Here is a 24,606-nt window from a genome sequence, read left to right on the forward strand (position 1 = left end):
TCACCCACTCCTCGTCCCCAAAGGGTGGCAATGCTGACCCTACCGCCTCGCTTTGAGGAGCCAATGGTGCTGCACACCTGGCTCTGAGCAGGGCCCCCCGCCTCCCCACTCGGCAGGGTCATCTGCACCCATGTCCCCCGCTTCCTCCCGGCTGTCTGGTTCGGGCCTCCCTGCCTTTTTTCTGGGCCATTATGAAGGCACCCTACCCGGTCTCCCCACCAATCCACCGTCCGCCCAGTGCCCGCGCCATCTTCCAACAGCGCAGCCCTGAGCTCAAATGCCTGTAAGGGCTCCCATGCCCAAAGACCTCCACCCTGGGTCCCTGCCTCGCATCCCCGTGCACCCTGAGCATGGGGGCAAGTCCCCTGTTCTCTGGCCACAGTGGATGGCGTGGGGCTCCCTGCATTTTGCAGCTGTTCTGCACACCTGGAAAGAACGGCTAACCCTTTTGTCCCGGTCAAAAGCCTGCATATCGGATTGGTTTAAGAGGGTGGGGTCTAGTGATGTCTTCCAATATTAAAAACACACATGCCCTCTGAGATAGAACAGCTTCTAGAAATCAATCCTATAGACTTACCTGTAGAACTGTGTATCTACTGAGATCTGCCAAGCTACACTGTTTGAAGGAGAAAAATTTGGAAACCTCTCACATGTTCAAGCAGAGCAATGGTGAAATAAATTATGAAACAGCCATTGCAGTAGATGCCACGTGCCTTTCAAAAGGAGTGTACCAGCTTTATCAAATAAAAAAAAAACAAATTACAGAAGAGTAGGTAGCGTTTGTATTTAACGTACATAAGTATTCACGATTCCTGCAAAGTCACCTAAGAAAGCTGATGGTGACTATGGGGGAGGGCGGGTATGCACGGCGGATGTGCTGTTTGCTTCCGCATCTGATATCTCTCTGCGGTGTTGGGGTTTTTTTGTCTCCCATAATGTCCACTCTGCAGACTCTCCTTCCCCCAAGCTCCCTTTCTCCTGGAAGAAACAGTGACATATACACAGCGCTCACTACATGTGGGGAGCTGTTCTGAAAGCTTGATGCATATGGCCACTCCACCTCGTGGATGCTACTGTTATCCCCATTGTACAGAGGAAGATACTGAGGCCCAGGAGGACTTAAGTGATTTGCTTTAGGTCACACAGCCAGGCAGAGGCAGAGGTGGGATCCACACCCTGCAGCCTGACACACGGCCAGGCACTCGAGGGAGGGAGGAGGGAGGGCAGGCTGTCCCAGGATGACATCTCACTCAGCTGTGTAACACCCTACCAACTTCCCCGTTCAGCCCAGCGGCCTAGCAAACGTCGGCAGGGGTTGCCTACTGCCTCACACCACACTGTGAGCAGCCTGGGGTGTCTCTGCATCTGCCCAGCTTGGCAGGGCGCCAGCATGGGAGAGAAGCTGACAACCCCTCTTCGGTGACATCCATCCAGTCGCTCTGCACCCAGCCTCCTCGTCACCCCGTCAAGCCACCTCCTCCTGCCCGGGCCTGACAACAGCCTCCTGGCTTGTCCCTTTCCAATTCCACTCTCTGCACCACAGCCACAGTGAGGTTTGCAAACATAAACCGAGTCACGTCACACCCTGCTCCAAACCCTCCAACGGCTTCCCCTCCCACCCAGGATGAAGTCACTGCCGTGGCCTCCAAGGTCCTACCTGAGCCGGCCCCGGGTACCTCACCACCCTCTCTGGCCACGCTGGCCTTCTCGGACACGCCCACCTGCCTGCCCCAGGGCCTCTGCACGGACTGCTCCCCCACCCGAACACCTTCCCCCAGAAACAGCCAGGCCAGGCGGCCGGAAGTGATGAAGTGGCACCCTGCATGCTATCTCTGCAGGCCCTAGGGCAGAGGGTCCCCAGAGGAGGGGCCTTCAGGTAATGAGCTTCCGAGGAATGAGGCTTTTTTCTGCAGGACAGGCCTGGCCCCAGGGGGGACTGCTGCCACCTGGGCCCACACTGACCTCTCTGCCCTGGAAAGGCGGCGCTCAGCTGCTTCCCCGGTACCCAGTGCAGGCCCCAAATCACTTTATCTAGATGGAGGGGTGGGGAACGAGGGAGGGAGAGACTGACTTTCAGAATAATTCATGTTATAAAACAGTTACTGTTTCCTGAGCACCTACTATGTACTAACTAGTTCCCATATCTCAGGGCAGCACAGTGGATTCTTGCTTCTGCCTGCAACTTTCTTTTCGAGTGACCTTAGGCAAAGATCCTGAGACTCTAATTTTTCACCTGTAAAGATGGATGGATGGATGGATGGATGGGTGAAGAGACAGAAAGCAGTGTCTATGAGGTTTCTGTAAGGACTGTCTCCTCCTCCTCTTCCCCAGGACGCGCTGTCATTGACAGCAGAGGACATACAGAAGGACATGCATGCTAAGCACACGTACACAGATTATCTTATTTAATACCCCAGCAAATCAGTAAGGTCAGTACTTCTCTTCCCATTTCATATGGACACTAGGACTCAGAGAGGCTGAGCCCTTGCCCAAGGTCACTCTCCTCCTTAGCGACAGAGCTGGGGACCATCACTGACTCCAAAATCTCCGTGCTTTCCATTTGGCTACCAGGGGGCTCAAACTCCCCTGCCTTGGAGGGCCAGGTAGCTGATGGCAATCAGTGAAGCAGGCCAAGGAGAAATGCAAGAGGAAGGAGTTGGAAAGGTGCCCCCTAGGACATTTCACTTCAAAACGTGGTCCACACCTAACCAGTCTGCCTGCATGTTGGAGACTTCCTGAATGGCACCTGCACTCCTTTCTGGCAACCGGGCAATGCTGAGCACTCTAGAGCCTGCAAGGTTCTGGCCAGTCCGCAAAAGCAAAGTGAGTCAAAAGTTCCTCGGGAGGGACTGTGTGCTTCCTGTTAGCAGCAACCTGCAAAGCCAAAGGTGTCAGCTTAGGTTCAAGTGGTCCCTGGCAGGACACAGGTCGGGGCATGTCATCCCTGAGCTAAACTTAACCTGCTCACTGGGAGAACATGGCCGCTCATATTTCAGGAAAAAAAAAAGCATTTGACAACTTTAAGAGTAAATGCGGCAGGATATGGGGGCGGGTGGGAAACACAGACCACGTTTGCTGCTGAAAATCCAGCTGGGAATTTGTGCCGTGACCCACATCACTCTGCCGCCTTCCGCACCCCTGACTTTCTCCCTCCCCTCAAGGAGCGGCAGAACATATTTCCCAAGAATAAATTACTCTGCAGAAAAACATTTTAATAATGTGCTAAACGACAGCACAGCAAATCATTGAAGCTGTCACCGATGTGAGGTTCTAGTTCTGCAGAGCGAATTCTTAGAGTCCAAGGCTCCTTTCGTTAACAGCACGTGACACTTCCCTCGGTGTCTGCTACCATCTGCAACGTGTCACATCTCTGTGACCCCTTTCCACCAAATGCCAGAGGATACAAGCAATGTGGGGCTCCGAAAACAGGGTGCTGGGGGGGCTGGCATTCACCTGTTCCCTGTTTGGGGGGCAGGCTCTGGTCTCCACCTGGGCCGCGCTGATACACAGAGTTCAAAGTAGAAAAGAAACGCCCCACTTCCCACCGGCCTACTTTCCAATTCAGAGCTGCTGCTGGCGTTAGCAAAGGCGGCAAGGGGACACAGAGAGACTGGGAGAGAAAAATTCAACCTGCTGATTCTTCGGCTCTCTCAGATGTGCAGATGGCAGAGTACTTAGAAGTCATTATGCCCCTTGCAGAACACAGTGAAATATGGACACCAAGTGGAAAAGCGTGTACAAAAGCAGATGATGTCTAATACTGAAGTTTGGGTTGCACAAGCCCAAAAGTTTTAAGGCAAAACACAAGGAAAAACAGAAGCAAATTCCACCCACTAGCTTTTATCTTTCCTGCCCACCTTCCCGCCCCTCAAATCGGAACGCGACCACTGGTACTGAAGTTTAACAGCAGACGAGCCCTAGAACACACAGACAGGAGCACAGCGTGCAAGCCAAACACACCCTGGGTAACACGAGTGTCCTCAAATCCAAAACCGAACTACAGGGGCCATGAGAGCAGCGGATGAGAGCCAGGACTGCAAACTCCAGCGTCCACTGCACAACCAGGCAGCGATGTGAGCAGGTCATCACCTGAGCATATGAGACAACCAGCCACAGAGCGGTGACTTGTGGCAGGGGAAGATGGCTCAGTGTCCAGGAGACAACAGGATGGGGGCTTGGTGGACACAGGGGCACCCAACTGCAGTAGAGTGTGACCAATTCTTCTGATTTTTTAAAAGAAGCTTGACATTTGGACTTCTTCTCTGACACCTTCAAATTTTTTTATGTTGGCAAGTACTTCAATTAAGAAAAACAAACAACGAACAAAACCCCACTGTACTGGGCAAATAAAACAAGTCAGGGATCGGGCTCGATCCACAGGCTTCGGGTTTGCTACCTGTGTGTGCCCCAAAACACGGGCTATGGCACCAACAGCCCAGGCTCCCCGTGTGCTGGGTGGGAGACCCTGCGATCAGCCAGGTAACCTCTCCGAGCCTTGCTTTCCTCATCAGTATGATGAAACATTATATTTATGTAGTTAAACTATCATTACAAAGTATTATGAAACCTTGCAAAATTGTCACTTTTAATGGCAACTTTGCAAGATTCTACCTAATAAAGCGGAGATACGGGCCCACCTAAGAGGCTCTCAGGAAGATGAGAGGAGATGAAGTGGCTGGAACACGAGGCCAGCCCCCACAGCAGGTGCCCAGCACACGGGCACTCTCCTTAGAGAACACGTCCGTCCACTCATGTGCAGTGACTAAAATGGACCTTTAGAATCTCAAATCAGCATTTCAAAGACCCAAGGAACATCTGTCAAGACTTATAAGAATAATTATATTTGGGGGGATTATTTCCGTAGCCAAGACATTTTTGCTTTGTTTTGTTTTTTAATCAGAAATCTCTTAGGCTAAGCTCTCTAGCCGAGACTCCAGTCTCGCTGGTTTCTGTGGGGACACAGCGAGGCTGCGACCACGTGGAGGTCCAGCAGCACGGGCAAACCTGTCTGCAGCTCACCTTCCATTACCCCTAAATGAAACAATCCGCAGACTCTAAGCCGTAACCCCATCTTGCTCAAAAGAGCAAAAGAACAGAGCATTTCAACTGGGATCTAGACCAATGTGTAGTCAATTCTGGTGTCGATACTGTGTTATTCGCCACCATCTCCTACCAAATTTTTTTTTGTTTTTTAAGGCCCATAAATTGAACCTTGCATTCTCTGAGCTAATTAGGCACAAAAGGTTTCGCTCTCCACACTGATTAGCGGCAACCAGTGCAGCTGAGATGGCACGACACGCCCTAATCCTCGCACTGACGTGCAGTGTTTACAGTTCGGCAGACTCGTGTTCGGCAGACACCCGACCGGAGATGCCGGGCTGCCGGGGCCAGGCAGGAGGGTCGCCGACTCGTCTGCGTGGGCAGCGCCGCCTCCTCAGAGTCTCAGCATCAGCCACCAACTCACTAACTCCGCCTTCACTGGGCATTTGGCCAAAACGCACACGACTCAGTGAGTGGCCGATTCCCGGGATGCAGCACGGGCCAGGGGGCTACAAGAACGAGAGCTCCTCTCGGGAACCGCTGAGGCCGTTTCAAAACACTCAGATCAAGGCTCTGGCACCACACACGACTGGGCAGAAGGAAAAGACAGCGTTCCAGAGAGTGTCTCCTGTTCAGGGAAAAAGGGCATCTTTTATCACAGGCAGCACAACACGATGATGTCGTCTCACGAAAGTCCTGAAACAATTAGAAAAACCTGAGCAGCCATCTTGGCTACAATTTCAAGGACGAAGCAAGGAATGAGGCCGCCGCCCATGTCTGTCCGGCTGGAAGTTCAGCCTGGACGTGCTGAGCGCAACCCCACAGGGGAAGCAGAAATAAGCCCCGGTTTTGAGTTACGGCATCACCACTGGAACGAAACACAGCCCCCAAACCTGCCCTGTGCCATTTTAAAGAGTGACAGTGATGGGAAACATTATTTTTTTTATCCCAAATAAATCACACGGACCCAGACCAGGGCTTCCCAAATGAGGAATCCCAGCCCATTTTTGAGAAATCTCACAGGTTTCCTCTACAGAGTTTCATATTTTGTGTCTCTGATGACAATATTTTAGAAATAGCATAGTTACATCACGTATCATCTGAAGACTCTATAAAAACCAAGTAGTGCTGTGTCACTTTGGTTCTGCTAATTCCAAAGATTTAAATGTGTCTCTGGCTGAGAAGAGACTAGAACAGAGTGGACTAACCAGTGATGAGGCAGTGACACCAAAGTGGCAGCCACCAGCCCCACCACGGTTTCCCAGCAATGGGACCAGAGAACAGCGGGGTGGGCGGAGTCCGCACGCAGGCACTGGCATGGCACATGGCAAAAGAAGGCACCAACCACCATCGTGAGTAAAGATGTGGTTTCAGAAAAACAACAGCATCCGTAACTGACAATTTTGAACTGTAATGATTTTGTAAGTGCGTAACGTATAAATGTCTTTAAATATTTTTTACTTTTAGAAGAGATACAAAGGCAATGAAGTTAGACCTAGTTTTAAGTTTGTTCCTACTTCAGTAATATTAATACCAAAATAATTTCAGTCCACACTGGTGGGAGTCTGTGAGAATTTTTCCTTGACTTCACTGCCCAAGTGTGAGGAACACGGACACAGATCATTCTAGCTTCGGAACACCTGTGAGCTGTACAGCAAATGAACCTCTCCTTTGATAATAGAGTATGAAAGTACAGAAGCGCATGAGCCCGCAATTTACTCACGAACCTCTAATCAGCCATGCTCATTTGCAGACCTGCTCTCTCGTGAGCCTTGAGAAACTCAGAGTGCTGAGACCGAGCCTCCATTTCGGCCCCCTAGTAGCTCCTGGCGCACACCTGGGGCCCCTGGGGTCCAGGGCACGTCGAGAGCCGCTTTGGTCCCCGAACTTCCAAAGCGATAAAGAAAGCCGCAGTGGGCGGCCCAGCGGAGCACGGCCCGAGGGTACTCACACAAAGAAGGGCATCAGCTGGATCAGAGTCTCTTTCTTGGGGCTGGCCGCGAACTCGGGGACCATCTGGATGACTTTGTTCATGATGCTGCGCAGGTAATTCTGGAGCTGCTTTCTTCGTTCCTCTACGAACTTGGCATCCTGAGAAAACAGACAAAACATCTACGCTCAGGTGTGCTCTCCTCACCTGTTCAGAAACGACCCCGCAGCATATGCAGTAACCACGCACCACCGCCCAGAGAGCCGACGTTGTACGGAGCGATGGCCACGTGCGAATGGTCTCCAGGGCTTGACACGTAGCATCACGTTCAGTAACAAGACAGATGCTCGTGATGCTGTTGTTATTAAGTGGGGGGAAAGCAGGTCCAAAAACGACGACACACAGTGTGTTCCTACGCAAGCATGGCAGTTATTTCTGGGGCACCTACAGCGTGGTGTCAGGGGCCAGGGACATAACAATGAACACAAACTGTCACTGCTGTGGCCCTCGTGGAGATCACCGGCCAGCGAGGGAGACGCAGATACATCCAGTGACCACACAGGTCAGTGTGTAAACATGAAACATACTAGATGCCACCCTCCAGAGCATGTGCTTAATTTTGGCTTCACAGGAATGTCCCAAAACATGAACTAGTTGCTACTGGTTAAGAAAGACATTTTATTAATAAACAATTTCCACCTGGCACCCCAGGGCCACACGAGGCTGGGGCTGCACAGGGTGGCCCCAGAGGGGAGGCAAGGGCGCCCAGCTCTGGGCAGTCTCCACTCGGTGCTCCGGGGCTGCTCGGTGCTCCGGGCCCTCCTCCCCCATCCCCTGACCCCACCCCACCCAGGTCTTCCTGGCCTTTGTGGGCAGAAGCCACCTCACAGACATGCAGCCTGAGCCACCACAGAGGGTCTGCGCTTGGACTGTGTGATAACCTGCTGTCCCCACCTTAACATTCTTAGTAATTTTGGAGCAAGGGGTCCCAGCAAACTCTACAGCCGGTCCTGCTCGCACGCCTCCACGCTTGCGACAAAGACACCCTGGGCAGCGTGGCGGCCGGGAAGGGCTCTCCCTGGGAAGGTGACGGTCCTTCTGGACCGAAGGCCAAGCGTTTCAGGAGAAATGAAGAGCAGAGAGGGCAGTGGAGGAGCAGGGTCATCTCAACCCCATAGGGACACGAGAGAAATGTGCTCTGATGAATCACATGTAATAAATGAAGAAACTGCGGCCTAGAGCAGCGCTGGGCGCCTTGTCCAGGAGGCCCCACAGATCACGTGGGGCTCTCGTCTCTGCTGCCCCTGCGCCGGCACAGAGCTGGCCCAAGGCAGGGGCTCAGCCACAATCTGTCAGCACCCAGGAAACCCACCCAGTGCCTGCCCTGGTCCCTGAAGAAGAGTTCCCACAAAGCCCTGCCGAGGCCCGGGGTGTGGAAGGAAGATTCTTTCTTAACTGGTGCCTCTAAGCCACGGCTGACAGATTCAGCAAATGAAAATACAGGACGTCTCGTGAAATCTTAACTTAACATAAACATTGAATGATTTTCTAGCAAAAAGTATGTCTCACACAAACAAAACCTCTCCATGCAGTATTTGGGACACACTTATTGCTAGTTTATCTGAAATTCACATTTCACTGGGCATCCTGCGTTTTCTCTGGCAAGCCTCCTCTGAGCACCAGGTAGGCGGAGAAAGAGCCACAGAGCACCTGCTGCCAGCAGGGACTCCTGGGGTCACTCCAAAGTCACAGCGAGGTCTTCTTGTCCAGAGCCCCACCCAGGGAGCTGCCTCAGCAGGGCACCTTCCTCCAGAGGGATGGTGGCACCCAAACACTGCCGAGGCCACTCCAACGCCACGTGGTCCCAGGCCAGTGGCTAGAGTCCCACGCAGCCCGCTGGGAGGCAGGCTGTGTGGGAACAAGTGAAAGCAAGCCAGGGGAGCCGAGGGTCCTGCAGCCGCTCCGGCTCTGCTCCCCCAGTCTCAATGCCAGTTCTGCTCCTTGATCTCCACGTTTTAAGCCATCGTGAAGCAATTAGACACTCTTCCTTGAGAAGGTGGTTAATATGCTAGGTTAGTGCCGAACAGAGCTAATCAAACCTAGTTCCAATCTGCACGAGAAACCCTCAAGGACAGCTTGAGAGGCTCTGCTGCAGGAAGACAAGAAAGGAGCTAATCAGCCCTGGGAGAACTTGCGAAGATTTTTCTGTTTTTGGAAGGGGGATGTTCAAACACTCTAAAGCAACAAGGAGACAGCGGAGATGGTCCCTCGAGCTGTACGTGGGGCAGGGCTGAGCTACAGAGCCCAAGGAAGGTGAGGGCCCCCCAAAACGAAGGCTAGCGGATTGCACCTGTGAGTCCTTCCACCCATCCCTGCTTGGCTAGCGCCTCCTCTTGCCCACGTCCCTGAGGCAACTTGGCAGAGATGGGTTATTACCTGCAGGAACCCCAAATCCTTTCCAAGCGCTCGTTCCTCACAATAGCTGGTCCCTGGACACCTAACCCTGGTCCTGCTCTATGAAAATCCAATGTGGCAGCAACCTCGACTTGGCGTCCCAGCAATTTCTACCTGAGTTACTCAGAACAAGCAACGACGCTCGTCAGGTCTCCGCTTATGTTCTGTGCTCAGAGCTTCCCTGGCGCTGCATCCTCACGGCACCTGCCAGGCTGGAGACTGGCGAGGAACCTGCCCAAGGGCGTAAGACTAGGAGACAGCTGGGCACGGTCCCAGGTCTTCAACCAGTGAGTGACTACAGCCCCCTCTGCACGGACAACAGGCTTCAACCTTCACAGCTGCCTCCAGCCCAGGCCCTCCCCAGCCGGCTTCGGTTCAGCCTTCCCACGGCCGCGTCGGTGTGGCATGAGCCATTTTCTGTGTGAAGAGAAGGATGCCTGTCCCCCAGGTGCTGGGGGGGGGGCTGCCCCCCATCCTCTGCCCAGACACTGTTTCCCTCAGGTCTCATTCCGCTCCTAGAGATGCAGACGCCTCGCCTGAACCACTGTATGAGACTCGGCAGAAGGTGACCTGAGGGGCAGAGAAGATCTCAGAACAATTCATGGAGGGGTAGATTCTTTCCTGCAACCGTGGCTGTTTTTTTTACTTTATTATGAAAAATTTAAAATACGGTAAAAAGGAGGGCAAATTATAATGAATCTCCATAATGTTTCATCTAATGAAATCATAACCCTCTTCGGTATCTGCTTCGTCATTTTTACCTTTTTGCCGAGGTGTTTTAAAGTAAATTACGCGTGGAATCAACCCAAGTGCCCATCAAGTCATGAGTGGATTAACAGAACGTGGTATATGTACACCATGGAGTTCTACTCAGCCATAAACAAAGATGAATTAATGCCTTTTGCAATAATCTAGGTGGAACTGGAGACCATTTTCCTAAGTGAAATATCTCAAGAATGCAGAAACAAACACACGTCCTCACTGTTAAATTGGAACTAACCAATGAGCACACAAGTGCACAGAGACAAGTAAAACTCAGAGTAAATCAACCGGGGGAGGGGCAAAAACCTACCTAATGGGACAGTGAGCACTATCTGAGTGACGGGCACACCTACAGCTGGGACTCAAGCATTACAGAAGCAACCCATGCAACCTAAAACATTTGTACCCCCTTAATATTTTGAAATAAAAAATTACAGTTATATTTTACTCCTTAAATACTTCAATGTGTATCTCTAAAAAATTAAGAACATCTTCCTATTTAGCCACAATGCCATTATCACCTGTAACAAAATTAATGATAATTTGTTCATGTCATCTAATACCTAGCCCATGTTTAAATGCTTGAGTTTTCTAATGTGTCTGATGCTTCAAGAACGTTTGAAGAGGGGCCACAGTGTACCCCAGAATGGAGTCAGCCATTCCCTAGCAGGTGGGACACGGCACTGTTCAGATGGGACCCCCGTGGGGGTCCACTGGGTTCTGACCTTTTGGTGAAGATAATCCCACCATTTTCATCATAAGCCACTAACGGAGATCCCTGGACCGAAGAGACTCACAGGTATGTTGTGTATGGCCTGAGCAATGTTTAAAAACGTTAAGATTTCTGCATAAAATCCAGATTTCTGGCTTCCCTTTAAAAACGAGCCAGTCCTGCCAGCAGGTTGGTGCCGAGCTATCAGTGCCCTGGCCAGCCGGCAGTACAGGGCCACCATTCTGCCAGCCTGCTCCCCTCCACCCCATCCCCGTCCGGCCTCCAGGGGCCTGGGAGCTCACGAGCCCTACTTCCTATCACTTGCACAGACAGTGCAACTGGCCCAGGCCCTACAGACCCATCTAAGACCCCACACCGCATCCAACTCACATCACAGGATGACATTCCCTGAGGCTATCAGAGAGACCTATAGTGTCATTTGTCAGCTCTGTGGGCACGTGGCTAAATCACCAGGAACCTCAGATCCTCGCCTGTAAAATGCCCATAAGGTAGCGCCCATCTCATCCGTGGTAACCTGGGCTAAGCGCCCGATAGCCGGCATGGCCTGCCGGGCTCTGAGACAGGTGCTGACGACTCGGGGATGTTCAGCTGGGATCCTTCTCCTCCAGGAGTTCATATGTGTGGAGGGGGTGGGGACAGGCGGGGGCAGGAACTCAGGGAAGCTGGCAGAGAGGTGTGTCTAAGTCTGCGTGAGGGCTGGAGAGAGGGTTTCGCTCGAGGAAAGCAACCCCTGCAGGTGCCGCTTCAGCTGGGCCCTGGAGGACCAGCACCCATCCACCGGGTGGTCTAGGTGGCAGCCCTCGGCGTGGGGGAAGGGCATGCCAAGTGGAGCAAATGCCAAAAGGAACCCGCGGGCAGAAGGAGCCGCCTGCTGGAAAAGGCAGCCGTGTGGCCAGCGCTGCGGTTCCAGAGGCATCAGACTGCGGTGTCAGCAGGAGTCCAACCACGCACAGCTGTGAGGACCAGGGGAGGCAGCCGGCGGGGAGGGGGCAAGCAGGGGGTCCGATCAGACAAGTGTTTAGAAAGACTGCGGGGGCGGGGGGGGGGCGACAAGCTACCGGCAGCCTTAGGCAGAGAGACATTTCAGACACCTGTCGTGACACTCTGCTGCTTGGACTCCTCCAACAGCTGCTCCAAGCTCACTCTGTCCACCTCCCAGCCCGGCTCTCAGGAACCTCTGCTGTGTGGCTCAGTGTGCCTTGCCGACTTCCCTCCATGTCACCTTCTCTCCAGCCTCCCCCGCCCCCAACACGGTCAGCACCCAGCACCCCCGCGTTTCTTCTCGTGTCCACCACACAGTCCCCAGATGTCATCCGTCTTTGTTTGGGCTGTTTCCCTGGTCCAGAACGCCTTGCTTTTTAGGTCTCTGCTGCTGTGCCACCACCTCCGAGAGGCCTCCCGGGACGTGCCAGCTGGGCCCAGGCCCTCTCCAGCCCAACCTCCTCTCTCTCTCTCCTTCAAAGCACTGAGCGCTTCCTGGGATGGGCTCATTCCTCACGGGGCGGCCCTCGCTTCCCCACCTCCCCTGCTAGGGTGTCACTGCGCGAAGGCAAGGACCGGATCTCTCCGGTTCACTCGTCCATCTCTAGAGCCTAACACAGTGCACGGAGATCACGAGAGGTTCAGTAACTGCTTGTGAAAAGAACTATTAAATGGGGGCAGTTGCCAAAGTCCAGACAAGAGATAACAAAGACCCCCACAGACTGGCCTGGAGACCCCTCCCTGGGTCCAAATACCCCCTGGGCAGGGCGTCAGTGAGCAGAAGGCCAGGGACTAAGCAAGTGAAGGCAGGAAATGGGGTCTCTAGAAGCCCCATTTGTCACACGGGGCCCCCGGGAGGAGATCAGCGTCCACACAGGGGCCTGCCCCCCGAGCAGCGAGCCCAGCTCTCAATGGGGTGCGAGGGATTTGTGAGTTTTCTGGTTGGGCTGCTGGGGTCGCAGCCAAAATGCAGATCAGCAGCGATGGCACTGGAGGCGAGCCCAGCGCGTGGAGCCTGCCAGACTCCTCTGGTGGCCGCTTAATGAGTCCTCGCCGCCTGTGGCCCTGCTGTCATGCTGTGTGGCACTCCTATCATCACACTGCCGTCAACTGTGTTTTAGGACTATTAATAGCGAGCACTGGGAGTTAGGCCTGGCTTTAAAAAAGAACACTCAGAACTATTTTAATGGGAGTGTTTTTTCCCCTCTAGAAAAGGTTAACTTTATTTTGAGCTTCAAGAAGATACAGATATCATCAAATTAAGAGTAGCTGTTTTAAAGACGATGGACTGTTGAGAACGAGGCGACAAGGTACGGCTCCTAACACTAGTGCTCCGGCCTCTGCCCTCCGCGGGCTCCAGCGTCTCGTCTCCTGGGCTGTTCCTGGCAAAGGTGCCTTATCCCCAGTCGAGGGATGGCTGCCTCAGCGTCAGCCGACCTCACTGCAGTCCAGAACTTGGACCAGACCCCGAGGACCCCAGCCAAGGTCTCCTGGCTGTGTGACTCTATCCCGCGCCCACTGGAGGAGAAGCTCACCGAACCCATCCCTTCTTCCCAGCATGCCTTGCACACGCCCCAGGGTGGCTTCTGGGTAACGTGAGGGGACGGGGTGCATGAACCGCGTCCCCGCTGGACACAAAGGGGAAACGCCTTGCACTCCCCACCCCGCCCATTCACTTCTCTTCACCTCCCGGCCGCCAGCCTGGGCCGTGCCACCAGCACCTCCTCCCTGGTCTCTCTGCTTCCAGTGTGACCTTCCTCTCATTCTCCAGGTGTCACCTCCGACGGCAGGTGGAATCGTCCATTCACTCGTTCCACTCTCCCATCACCGATTGGTTCATTAGTTCGTTCAGACGTTCTCCGGGGCCCACCGGGACCAGGCACCAGGAGCAGAAGACAAGTAAGGCCTGGATCCTGCCCCACGGAGCTCACGGTCAGTTAAAAAGGACATGCTCATCGATCGTCACGAAACAGTGTGATAAAGCTTGATACACACTGATGAAGAGACACACAAAACCTACTGTGCCTGATCTGGAATGGGGGTCCCAGGAGCCTTCCCAGAGGCCTGCGTGGTGTAACAATTGCACGATGGGAGGAGCAGTGACAGTCGCTGTGGCAGCAGTAGGAACAGCTGTTACCATGAACATCTACCAAGCACCTCCTCTGCCAGGCGCCGGCTGAGCTCACCTGTGCAGCACGCACGGTTTCACTTGTCCTCAGCAGCCCACACCACAGGGGCCTTCTGGCATTCCCGGTTTGGAGGGAGGCAGCCGAGACTCAGGTGTTTGAGCGCAGCTGCCCAGATACACAACCCCCTAGGGGCAGGGGTGGTGCCCGGACCTGGCCCCAGGAAGCCCGAGCTCTGAGCCTGTGACCTTGTCCACTGTGCTATAGCCCAGGGAGAGGGGGGCTCCAGGGCAGGAATGAGCCTGGAGATGCCAAGCCCACAGCTTGGGGGGCACCACAGGATTCGGGCACAGAGGTCTACGGGGCTGGGGGGAAACTGGGACAGACCTGGGAGGCCAGGCTGGAGGACATGCACTCTACCCCTAGGGACCACAGGCATTTTAAGCAAGAGAGCAACAATCTTCCTTCTGTGAGACAGAAAAAAAGTTCTGATGCTTCAGTTTTAAAAAGCTACTCTGTTCTGTCCCTGCAGCATTGAAAATCTGCCTTTCCTCTCTCAGGCGTTAGCCAGCTGGGAGGTGTGGATGCAGTTAATCTAAACCGCAGGTCCAGTGCCGCCATCCCGGTCGCAGGGAATGAACCGCGCTCCCCTGCAAACGCACGTGAACCCGTGGACTTTGCTGCGCTGCCGGGGGAGCGCCCGGGCACACGACGCCCGTGCCTGAGCGGTCGTTTCCAGGGAGCCCATTATGCAACTGCTAATTGGGAAACTGAGGAGAAAAATTCCCGTTATTGCCACTTTAAAAACTCTCGGTGGAGACATCCGAGAGCAAGGAATAGTCGGGTGTGATAAGGCCGCCTAGCAGCAGCAGCTTCCCAGTCATCCGGGAGCCCTGGTAAAGCTTCTGATTGGGAGCTTTTAGCAGAGCTGCACGGAGCAGCCTCACGTGATTAACTCGGAGGAGATGATACAATTGCAAACTTAGAAAAGGGAACCGTCCTATTCTTTACGCCGGGAACGGGCCCCAGTGTTCACGAGGAAGGTCCTGGTGTTCGCATCTGGGCGAGGGACCTGGTGGAGAAATTCTAAGCAAGTCCTTTAACTTGTTTAACAAGTTGTTTTCTAGATGCACAGGAGCTGGAGCGTATTGGGTGTGGATGGAAGAAGGGGAGGACGAGGGGCTTGGGGGGATGTGTCTCTAAGGCATCCTGGTGAGACCCTCCCCCGTGAGCCCCTGAGACATCCACCTACCCCGAAGGGAGGAGGGAAGCAAGGTCCTGTCAACTGTCCCACCCCCGCCACTCCATGCCACCACCACTCACCAAGTTTTGCTAATCGGCTGGGCAGGACAGAGAAGGATAAGAAACAGGCCTAGCGCTGTGAAGGTCATCCTTTCCCTCCTTCCCTCCCTCTCTGGACACTTCCTGAGCCCCAGGGACATTATTAAGTTATCCATGTAAACAAACATTGATTTGACACCCTCTCTGTGCCAGGCCCTGTTAGCAAAGATGAAAAGCACCGAGTTCTTGCTCAAAGGCATTCACTGTCTACCGTGCAGTCACACGTCCCAGCATCCATTAGGCACCACAGTCTACAGAATTCCATCCACCCACCCACATGTCCCCTGGGCGCTGCCTTGTCCCGGGGCCTGTGCTGAGAACGAGCTAGGGGTGAGCACGGCAGCTGCCCGCCCAGAGCCGCAGCCCAGAAGCCCATCACTCTCACAAGGCTGCAGGAGGCTGCCGTGCCAGGCTGGGGCCCCTGAGAAGACAGGTCACAGTGCCGGGTCACAGGCCATGGAGGACAACAGACAGGTGGGTCATCAACCACACAGGGCGGCAGGAAGTGAGAGGCGCTTCTGACGTGGAGGGTGGAGTCCCCTCCTAGCTGGGCCTTGTGGAAGTGTCTGGGAAGCAGGAGGCACTTGGACGCTGGTCTCGAGGGATGGGAGGATGTCAACAGACGTGACAGGAGGGAGGACGTGCCTCAGCGAGGTACGGGGGAAGGGCTGAGTCGGGTGGCTCCTGTCAATGACAGGGACGGCGCCAGGTGCAGACTGAGCCCGACAATGGGGCACGGGGTGGGTTCAGAGAGAGCACGAGAGAGGCCAGAGGCCCAGCACTGGGGGTCTCCGCACGCAGGGAAGGGAGAGCAACATGTGGGCTTCTGCTGCCAAGCAACAGGTACCGCTCTGAGGCTGGAATTATCACCCACTTCACAGCTGAGGAAACTGAGGCACAGAGAGTTGCACAGGAGGAAAGCAGTGGAGCCAGGGCTCGAACCCGGGCAGCTGGGCGCCAGAGCTCACGTCTCACCCACCCGGCCACGCTGCCTCCCATGAGCGCTGCTTGCGGATCCCGAGGATGAGAAAGTCTAGGCCTGTGAGGAGTGACCCCAGTGATAACCACCCCCCCCAGGCCCTCCAGGACGAACGTTAACAGTGACTGGGCGACAGGCACTTCGGGTCCCCGGGGAGGGTCACATCCAAGATCTGACCACACTCATTCCCTGCAGAGAAACCTTCGGTGGTGCCCCGGTGCCTTCAGGATCCGTGTCAGGCTCCCCAGCGTAGCACTCACGGCCCTGCCTGCCGCTCCAGCGTCACCCCCGCACCTGGGCAGGGCTCCGTGCCCTGGGCACTTTCACATCACCAAGGAGATGCTCCTACCCTGGCACCGCACGCTGCCACTCCCTCGTGGTCGACAAGTGAGCGCCCTCACAATGCCCCGAATCATTCCACAGTCTGTCCTATCTGTGATGGTCACCGGGGGTCTGGGTTAGAGACCCTCAGAGATTTCAACAGCAGCAGTGGCATCATCAGGTGGGACCATCTCTAACTGTCAGGACTGCAGCCTCTACGATCGGTGCAAATCCTCCACTGCCGATGCCACAGGCTGACATGGCTCAGTGGGCACAGAGAGCGAAACGGGGACTGAATGTTAGCCCCAGCCAATGTGTGCTGAACGCCAGGAACTGAATGGAGGCGCCTATGAATATCATCTCTAACCCTAGCAACGTTACCTAGATGAGGCTCACAGAAGATAAGGACCAAGCGCCTTCCTCTCTGCTCAGCCGGCATCATGTCCCCAAGGAGGTCCCCTGGGGGTTGGACATGGCTGGAGGAAGAGGCGGCCTTCAAAGCCAGCCAAGGAAGAGAAGGTGGTGAGAGATCTGCACCCCTCCCTGGAGCGAGTGTGGAGAAAAGAGACCAGGAGCGAAGCAAACACCCCAGAGCCCATCCCACACTGCGGCGGCCGGGGGTGGCAAGCTCCACACCTCAGGGGCCGGGCCCGGTGGGCAGGGTGAAGGTGTGAGCCGCACGATGCCGAGAGCGACGGGAATGCTCCAGCAGGTAACGGCCATGAGAAGGCGGGAGCCCACGGTGCCAGCGATTCCGGCTTTTAAAGGGAAGCATCAAATCCGGATTGTTAAGTAAAATCTCTCAATTCTCAAATTCTTTGGCAGCTAATTCAAATGCTTGACTATCACGGTGCAGACCAAACAGTGTATCTTCAGGCCATCCAGAAACAACAGGAAAAAATCAACAGGTCATCGAGAACAGGGCTGTGCAGGAATGTTTCCAACCCACCGTGACAGCTCGTCTGGCCGTGCTACTGAGAGTGGCCCTGCTCCATGCCTCTGCAGGCCAAGCACGTGTCTACAGGAACAATCCAGACACCGCAGGAAGGGGTGGACAGCTCGGCCTGCAGCGCAGGGCTGGGACTGTGTGACAGTGCCGTTCCTCTGGATTCCCGTCTGCGACCGTAACTGCTACGGACGGAACACCCACCACACCCACCAGCGGCCAGACCAGTCAAAAGATGGCTTTCCAGCCAATCTTCAAAAACTTTCTTCCCACGGAGGTAGCAGCATCTCCATTTTACAGATAAGGGAATCTGAGACTCAGAGAGACGAAGTTACTTGTCCATGGTCGTGGTAACTATAGTCAGAGCTGGGGTTTGAACCCAGGGCCGTCCACCTTCCAGGCCCAGCGGCTCTGCTGTCCCTCACTGTGCCTTTACTTGCACAGGGGACTTTACGAAAACGCCATTCAATCAACAGCCCTTGACTGGGCCCCGGCCGCGTGCCTGGTGCCATGCCGGGGACGGGTGGGATGAGAGAGGCAGAGGACGGAAGTCCCACCCTTTGGGACATTTGAGTTTATGAGTTTAATGCAAACCAAACACATAAGACGCAGTGGGGAAGAAAAGGGGTCATTTTAAAGTTCTACTTGGGAGCATTATTTACCCCAGACAGTCTCTGGAGTTTTCCCGTAAGACGGAAAGTAAAAATTAAATCAGATTCAAGTAAGGAACCATTCTAGCTAGAGTGAAGAAACGTCCCAACTCAGCATCTTAGCTTCTCTGTCTGTACAGGGAGAGGGTGGGAGCTGTCGCCACCCATTTATCCCCCCAGCGTGATGTGCCAGGCGCCGTGCTAGGAGCTGGGCACAGCGGTATGTTAGACGACTGAGCAGAAAGTCGGTGCTCGCGGAGTGTCTACACGCCGCGCTCCATTTGCAGTGACCTCGGCAGTGAGGGTGGGGTCACTGGACTAACTCTGGCCGATGGTCAGTGAGCAGCAGTGGTGACACCCAGGTCCAGCTGGGGGCGGCTCAGGGCTGGCGTCTCTCTCATCTCTCTCTGCGGGGTGCTGCAGAGATCTGGGGCCATTACCTCCCCTTCCCCCCACCACTTCTCTCAATGCTCCTGTAAAACGTGCTCCACACGTCCCCGTTCGCCTCAAAAGACCTGCTGACAGCTGGAGGACAGGGATGGCCCACTCCGGTGCACACGCTGGGCCACTGAGGCACAGACCTCCCTGGAAGCCACGAACTGAATCAAGGCCCCGAGACCTCAGAGTCCCTGAGAGCCAAAAGGGACTTCTGAGCTCATGGAGTTCAGGGGTCCCCAGAACCCTGGAGTGGGGCTGCATCCGGGAGATACAGGGAGGCCCTAATTCAACAAAATGGCTCCTCCTTTATCTGTTTAAAGTACTGGGGGTAACAATGTTGGTAGAAAGAGCAGCTGCCATTTACTAAGTGCTCCCTTAGTGCTGGGCTTGGTTTTAAACACTTTTCATACATTGTCCCAGTAACTATTAAAGTAACTAATAATTTAAAACACTGTAACTAAACCCATTTTACAGATGAGGAAATTGGGGCACCAAGTTGGAATATTTGTTCAAGGTCAAATACCCACTTAGCAATGGGAACCAAGTCAAGCCCTAGCCTATCTGACTTCAGAATCCACCTATTTAACCCACTGTCCTAACCCCATGGAAATCGCCAATTTAACCAGGCTATCCAGATCCCATGGAATCCGCCTATTTAAGCAGGCTGTCCTGATCCCATGGAATCCGCCTATTTAACCAGGCTGTCCTGATCCCACGGAATCCGCCTATTTAACCAGGTTATCCTGATCCCACGGAATCCACCTATTTAACCAGGTTATCCTGATCCCACGGAATCCGTCTATTTAACCAGGCTGTCCTGATCCCACGGAATCCGCCTATGTAAACAGGCTGTCCTGATCCCACGGAATCCGCCTATTTAACCAGGCTGTCCTGATCCCAAGGAATCCGCCTATTTAACCAGGCTGTCCTGATCCCACGGAATCCGCCTATTTAACCAGCCTGTCCGGATCCCACGGAATCCGCCTATTTAAACAGGCTGTCCTGATCCCACGGAATCCACCTATTTAACCAGGTTATCCTGATCCCACGGAATCCGTCTATTTAACCAGGCTGTCCTGATCCCACGGAATCCGCCTATGTAAACAGGCTGTCCTGATCCCACGGAATCCGCCTATTTAACCAGGCTGTCCTGATCCCACGGAATCCGCCTATTTAACCAGGCTGTCCTGATCCCACGGAATCCGCCTATTTAACCAGGCTGTCCTGATCCCACGGAATCCGCCTATTTAACCAGGCTGTCCTGATCCCACGGAATCCGCCTATTTAACCAGGCTGTCCAGATCTCACGGAATCCGCCTATTTAACCAGGCTGTCCAGATCCCACGGAATCCGCCTCTTTAACCAGGCTGTCCTGATCCCACGGAATCCGCCTATTTAACCAGGCTGTCCTGATCCCACGGAATCCGCCTATTTAACCAGGCTGTCCAGATCCCACGGAATCCGCCTATTTAACCAGGCTGTCCAGATCCCACGGAATCCGCCTCTTTAACCAGGCTGTCCAGATCCCACGGAATCCGCCTATTTAAACAGGCTGTCCTGATCCCACGGAATCCGCCTATTTAAACAGGCTGTCCTGATCCCACGGAATCCGCCTATTTAACCACGCTGTCCTGATCCCACGGAATCCGCCTATTTAACCACGCTGTCCTGATCCCATGGGGGTGCCACTGCCACAGTAACATAAGTAAAACGAAATCAAAAAGTGGTCCCTACTCCAAGTCTTACAAAGAAGAACCCGAAGCCCAGCATGGCTGTCTCCTCCAATCCCCAGCCTGGAGTTCCTTCCCGAGATCACACTAAACACACCTAGGCTGCTGAGTCAGCTGACAGCCAAGGAGCCATTCTCTGAAAAGAACTTTTATTTCCAGGCAGCAGGCAAGTATGATACCAATACACTTAGGAAAGTCCAGCCCACATAATGAAAATACGGAAGTCGCACCTGTAACATTCTGGGTGCATTCACTGCAGCCCAGGAGCTGCCTCCAGGGCATGTGGCAGAGGCATCAGCTGACACCCCAACGCACACCCCCCTTCCAGGGGGCAGACTCCTCTCTGGAGAGCAGTGGCCCGGCCAGTGGCTACACGTCCTGGGCCCTCGTGCATCTAGGTGAAGCCAATCCGACGTTAAGGAGGAGTAATGCTTCACGGCTGGGCCGCAGCATTTAAGACACGGCTGTGCCTGCTTTGCTCCCTCCCGCTTCCCTCTCTGCCCTCCGGGGAGGAGTATTCCAAGGCCCTCAGGGGCAGCAAAGTAGATAAAGTTTTATGAGAACACGACCATCGCATCCTTTCTGTGTCGTCTGTAACTGTTTTCACACTACAACGAAATTCCATAGTTGGGACTGAGCCCCTACGGCCTTCAAAGCTGAATATCTACTGTGTGGCCCTTTACAGAGAAAGTTTGTTGCCCCCTGCCCTAGGGGATGTCACGACTCAGAATGGAAAGACCGTGGGTCTTTGCACAAGCCACTTGTTAACATAAACACCTGGACAATAATGTCAACAAGAAACAGAAAGTCTGGAGGTTAACTTTGTTACAGCGGCTGGCTCTGTCCCAGCGAACACATGTGGAAAATGGAATGGGGGGGCTCCATCTGCACTGGTCACCGACGGTCCAGACTGGGGGTCGTGGGGCCAGCACACAATTGGCAACTCGGGACAGTAGCCAAGATTCTCTTCCTCTGACTGCACGTAGCAGCTCACATTTGTTGAGGGCTCGCTCAGTGCCAGGCACGGTGCTGAAAGCTTTGACGTGGTGGAACCCAGGCCGGGGAGTTAGACCACCTGCGTTTGAGTCCTGGCTCCACCACTTGCTGGGTCTGTGGCCTTAGAAAAGTCATTTCAGCTTTATCATCTCTGAAAGAGGGACAACAGTAGCTGCAGCGCCTGACACAGGTGGGCACGTAGTTCGTGTTAGCTATCACCATCATCTCTGTCGGGCCACTTAATTCTTACAATAACCTACAAGTTCAGTACAATAATTATTCCCACTAGCAGATAAGCACATAAGACGCGGTCTTCGCTCCGCAGTTCACAGCCGTGGCAGACCAGAGAATGCAAAACCGAGTGATGGTTAGAAGACGGTGAGATACGGGCTGCGTTAAGGACGAGCCTCGGGGAAAGGGACGTGGAGGAGGAGAAGAAGGGTTGGGCTGGACTTGGTGGGTCGGTGGAGAGGGAAGTGTGGTTAGGATAATCTTCCCAGACCAGGCAGGGAGACCCGCCTTCCACCATCTGCTGACCGCAGGTGATGCTCTTACACCTGCCTTTTCTCAAGCCCCTGATGTGCTGCCTTTGCTGAACATAAGATTCCAAGAATCCCCACTAGATAAAATTCTAGGGAGCTCAGTGATTTCTTTCGTCTTTCATTTCTTTCTTTTTACGGTAATCAAATGGACAGTACCCTTCTCAATGCTCACTCTATTCCCGCCTTATCACTTTAGATGCCTTCACCGAAGCTTCGATTAAAAGAATTTTTAATAGATAACTTTTCTACCTTTTGCCTGTGGAGCATCCATCCCCTCTATGCCTCTGTTAGGAGCATATAATAACCCCTTCAGAGATCTCCCATTTCCCATTTTCAGTCCACGTCATTGGGAAGGGCCGCTACCCTCCTCCCTAGCTGCAGGGGCAGCACATGAGTCAGGACCCGAAATTAGGGTGCTCCATCCCCCTGGCCACAGGGATTAGCTCAAGAATGGGCACGTGAACAGAAGTAGTGTGAAACTTATATGCTGAAAAACTACAAAATATTGTTGAAAGAAAATTAAAAAGACCCAAATAAATGGAAAAATGCCACGTTTAAGGATGGGAAGACAATTATTATTAAGATGACAATACTTCTCAAATTGATTTGCAGATTGTAACTGCTTATCAGAATCCTAGTTATCGTCTTTACAGCATTGACAAGGTAATCCTAAAGTTTATATGAAAATTTAACGAATCCAGAGAACGCAAATTAATCTTGAAAAAGAAGAACAAAATGGGAGGACTCACACTACCCAATTCTAATAATTCTGTAATACCTATACAAAGCTACAGCAATCAAAAGACTATATGAGATGACAGATATGTTAATCTGCTTCACTGTAAGAACCATTTTACTATCTATACACATTCCATAAAATCATGTTATAAACCTCAAATATATACAATAAAATTTATTTTTTTAAAAAAGATAGTATGGAATTGGCATAAGGATACTTAGATCAATGAAAAAGAATTAAAAGTCCAGAAATAAACCCTCACATTCATGGTCAACTGATTTTCCACAAGGATGCCAAGACGATTCAACGGGGAAAGAATGGTCTTTTCAACAAACAAGACTGAAACAAGTAGATCCACGTGCAAAATAACGAAGTTTGGGCATCTTCCTTCTACCATGCCCAAAATCTACCTCCAAATGCATCACAGAACTGAAGGTAAGAGCTAAAACTATAAAACTGTTAGAAGAAAACAGGAATAAATCTCTGTGACCCTGGGTTAGGTAAAGCTTCCTTAGATATGACAGAAGAAAGCACAAGCAACAAAATATACATTGGAATTCATCAATATTAAAAACTAAACAATAAATAACCCAATAACCCAGAAATAATCCAATTTAAAAATGGGAAAAGATCTGAATAGACATTTCTCCAAAGAAGATGCACCAAGGCCAATGAGCACACGGAAAGATGCACGACATCAGTAGTCTCCAGGGAGGCACAAATCAATACACAAAGTGATACCACTTCACACCCACTAGGGTGGTTAGGAGCAAAAAGATGATAATACGTGTTGGTAAGAATGTGGAGAAATTAGAACCTTCGTACATTCCTGGTGGGAATGTAAAGTGACGCAGTCAGTTTGGAAAACAGTTTGACAGTTCCTCAAAATGTTAAACACAGTTACCATATGCTACGGTCCAAATGTTTGTGTCCCCCCCCCATCCCAATTCATGTTAATCCCCAAGGTGATGGTAGCGGGAGGGACGGTCTTTGGGAAGCGATGCAGTCATGAGGGTGGCACGCTCATGAATGGGATTAGTCCCCTTAGAAAAGAAGCCCCAGAGAGCTAGCTGGCCTCTTGCACCACGAGGACACGGCTGTAAGGCACCATCTATGAACCAGGAAACAAGCCCTCCCCAGACACCCAATATGCCAGCACCTTGATCTTGGACTTCCCAGCCTCCAGCAGAGGGGGAAATGAATTTCTGTTGTTCATAAGCCACGTAGCTTATGGTATTTTGTTATGGCAGCCTGAATAGACACCATATGACCCAGCAATGCCAATCTTTGACAGAATGAGAATGAAATGAAATGGAAAAAAAAGGAAAACATATGTCCACCCAAAACCATTCATAGTAGGATTGTTCCTTAAAACCAAACAATGGAAACAGCTCAAATGTCTCCCATCCAAGTACTAACCAGGCCTGACCCTGCTTAGCTTCTGAGATCAGACAAGATTGGGCGTGTTCAGGGTGGTGTAGCCACAGACATCTAAAATGCCTATCAAATGAGGAATGGACAAGCAAAATACGGCATACCCACACAAGGGAATACTATTTGATGGTAAAAAGGAAGAACAGTAACTCCCCCCATCTGCAGGGGTATGTTCCCAAACTGCAGGTGCATGCCTGAAACCGCGGGCAGCACCAAATCTGATATATACTATGTTTTTTCCTACACATTCCCTATACTTATGATAAATTTTAATTTATAAATTAGGCACAGTAAGAGATTAACAACAAAAACTAACAATAAAATAGAACAATTATAATATACTGTGATAAAAGTTATATGACTGTGGTCGATTTCTCTGAAAATGTCCTATTAAACTGTACCATAACAGAAACCACAGGCAGCAGAACCAAGGACAAGGGGGCCGCTGTACTAATACAAGCTGT

At 52.6% G+C, this 24,606-nt stretch overlaps 1 protein-coding gene across 2 annotated transcripts in view; it reads right to left on the reverse strand.

The window, feature by feature from the left end:
* The window catches only part of SNX29 (sorting nexin 29), a 439,800-nt gene that overhangs the window by 27,798 nt on the left and 387,396 nt on the right, over window positions 1–24,606 (reverse strand). For both annotated transcript variants that reach the window (XM_069486909.1, XM_069486910.1), the window contains one exon: window positions 6,992–7,131. In XM_069486909.1, coding sequence (XP_069343010.1) covers window positions 6,992–7,131 — 140 coding nt within the window. The remainder of the gene's footprint in view (window positions 1–6,991; window positions 7,132–24,606) is intronic.

This window comes from Eulemur rufifrons, chromosome 14 (assembly GCF_041146395.1).
Source record: "Eulemur rufifrons isolate Redbay chromosome 14, OSU_ERuf_1, whole genome shotgun sequence".
NCBI lineage: Eukaryota > Metazoa > Chordata > Mammalia > Primates > Lemuridae > Eulemur > Eulemur rufifrons.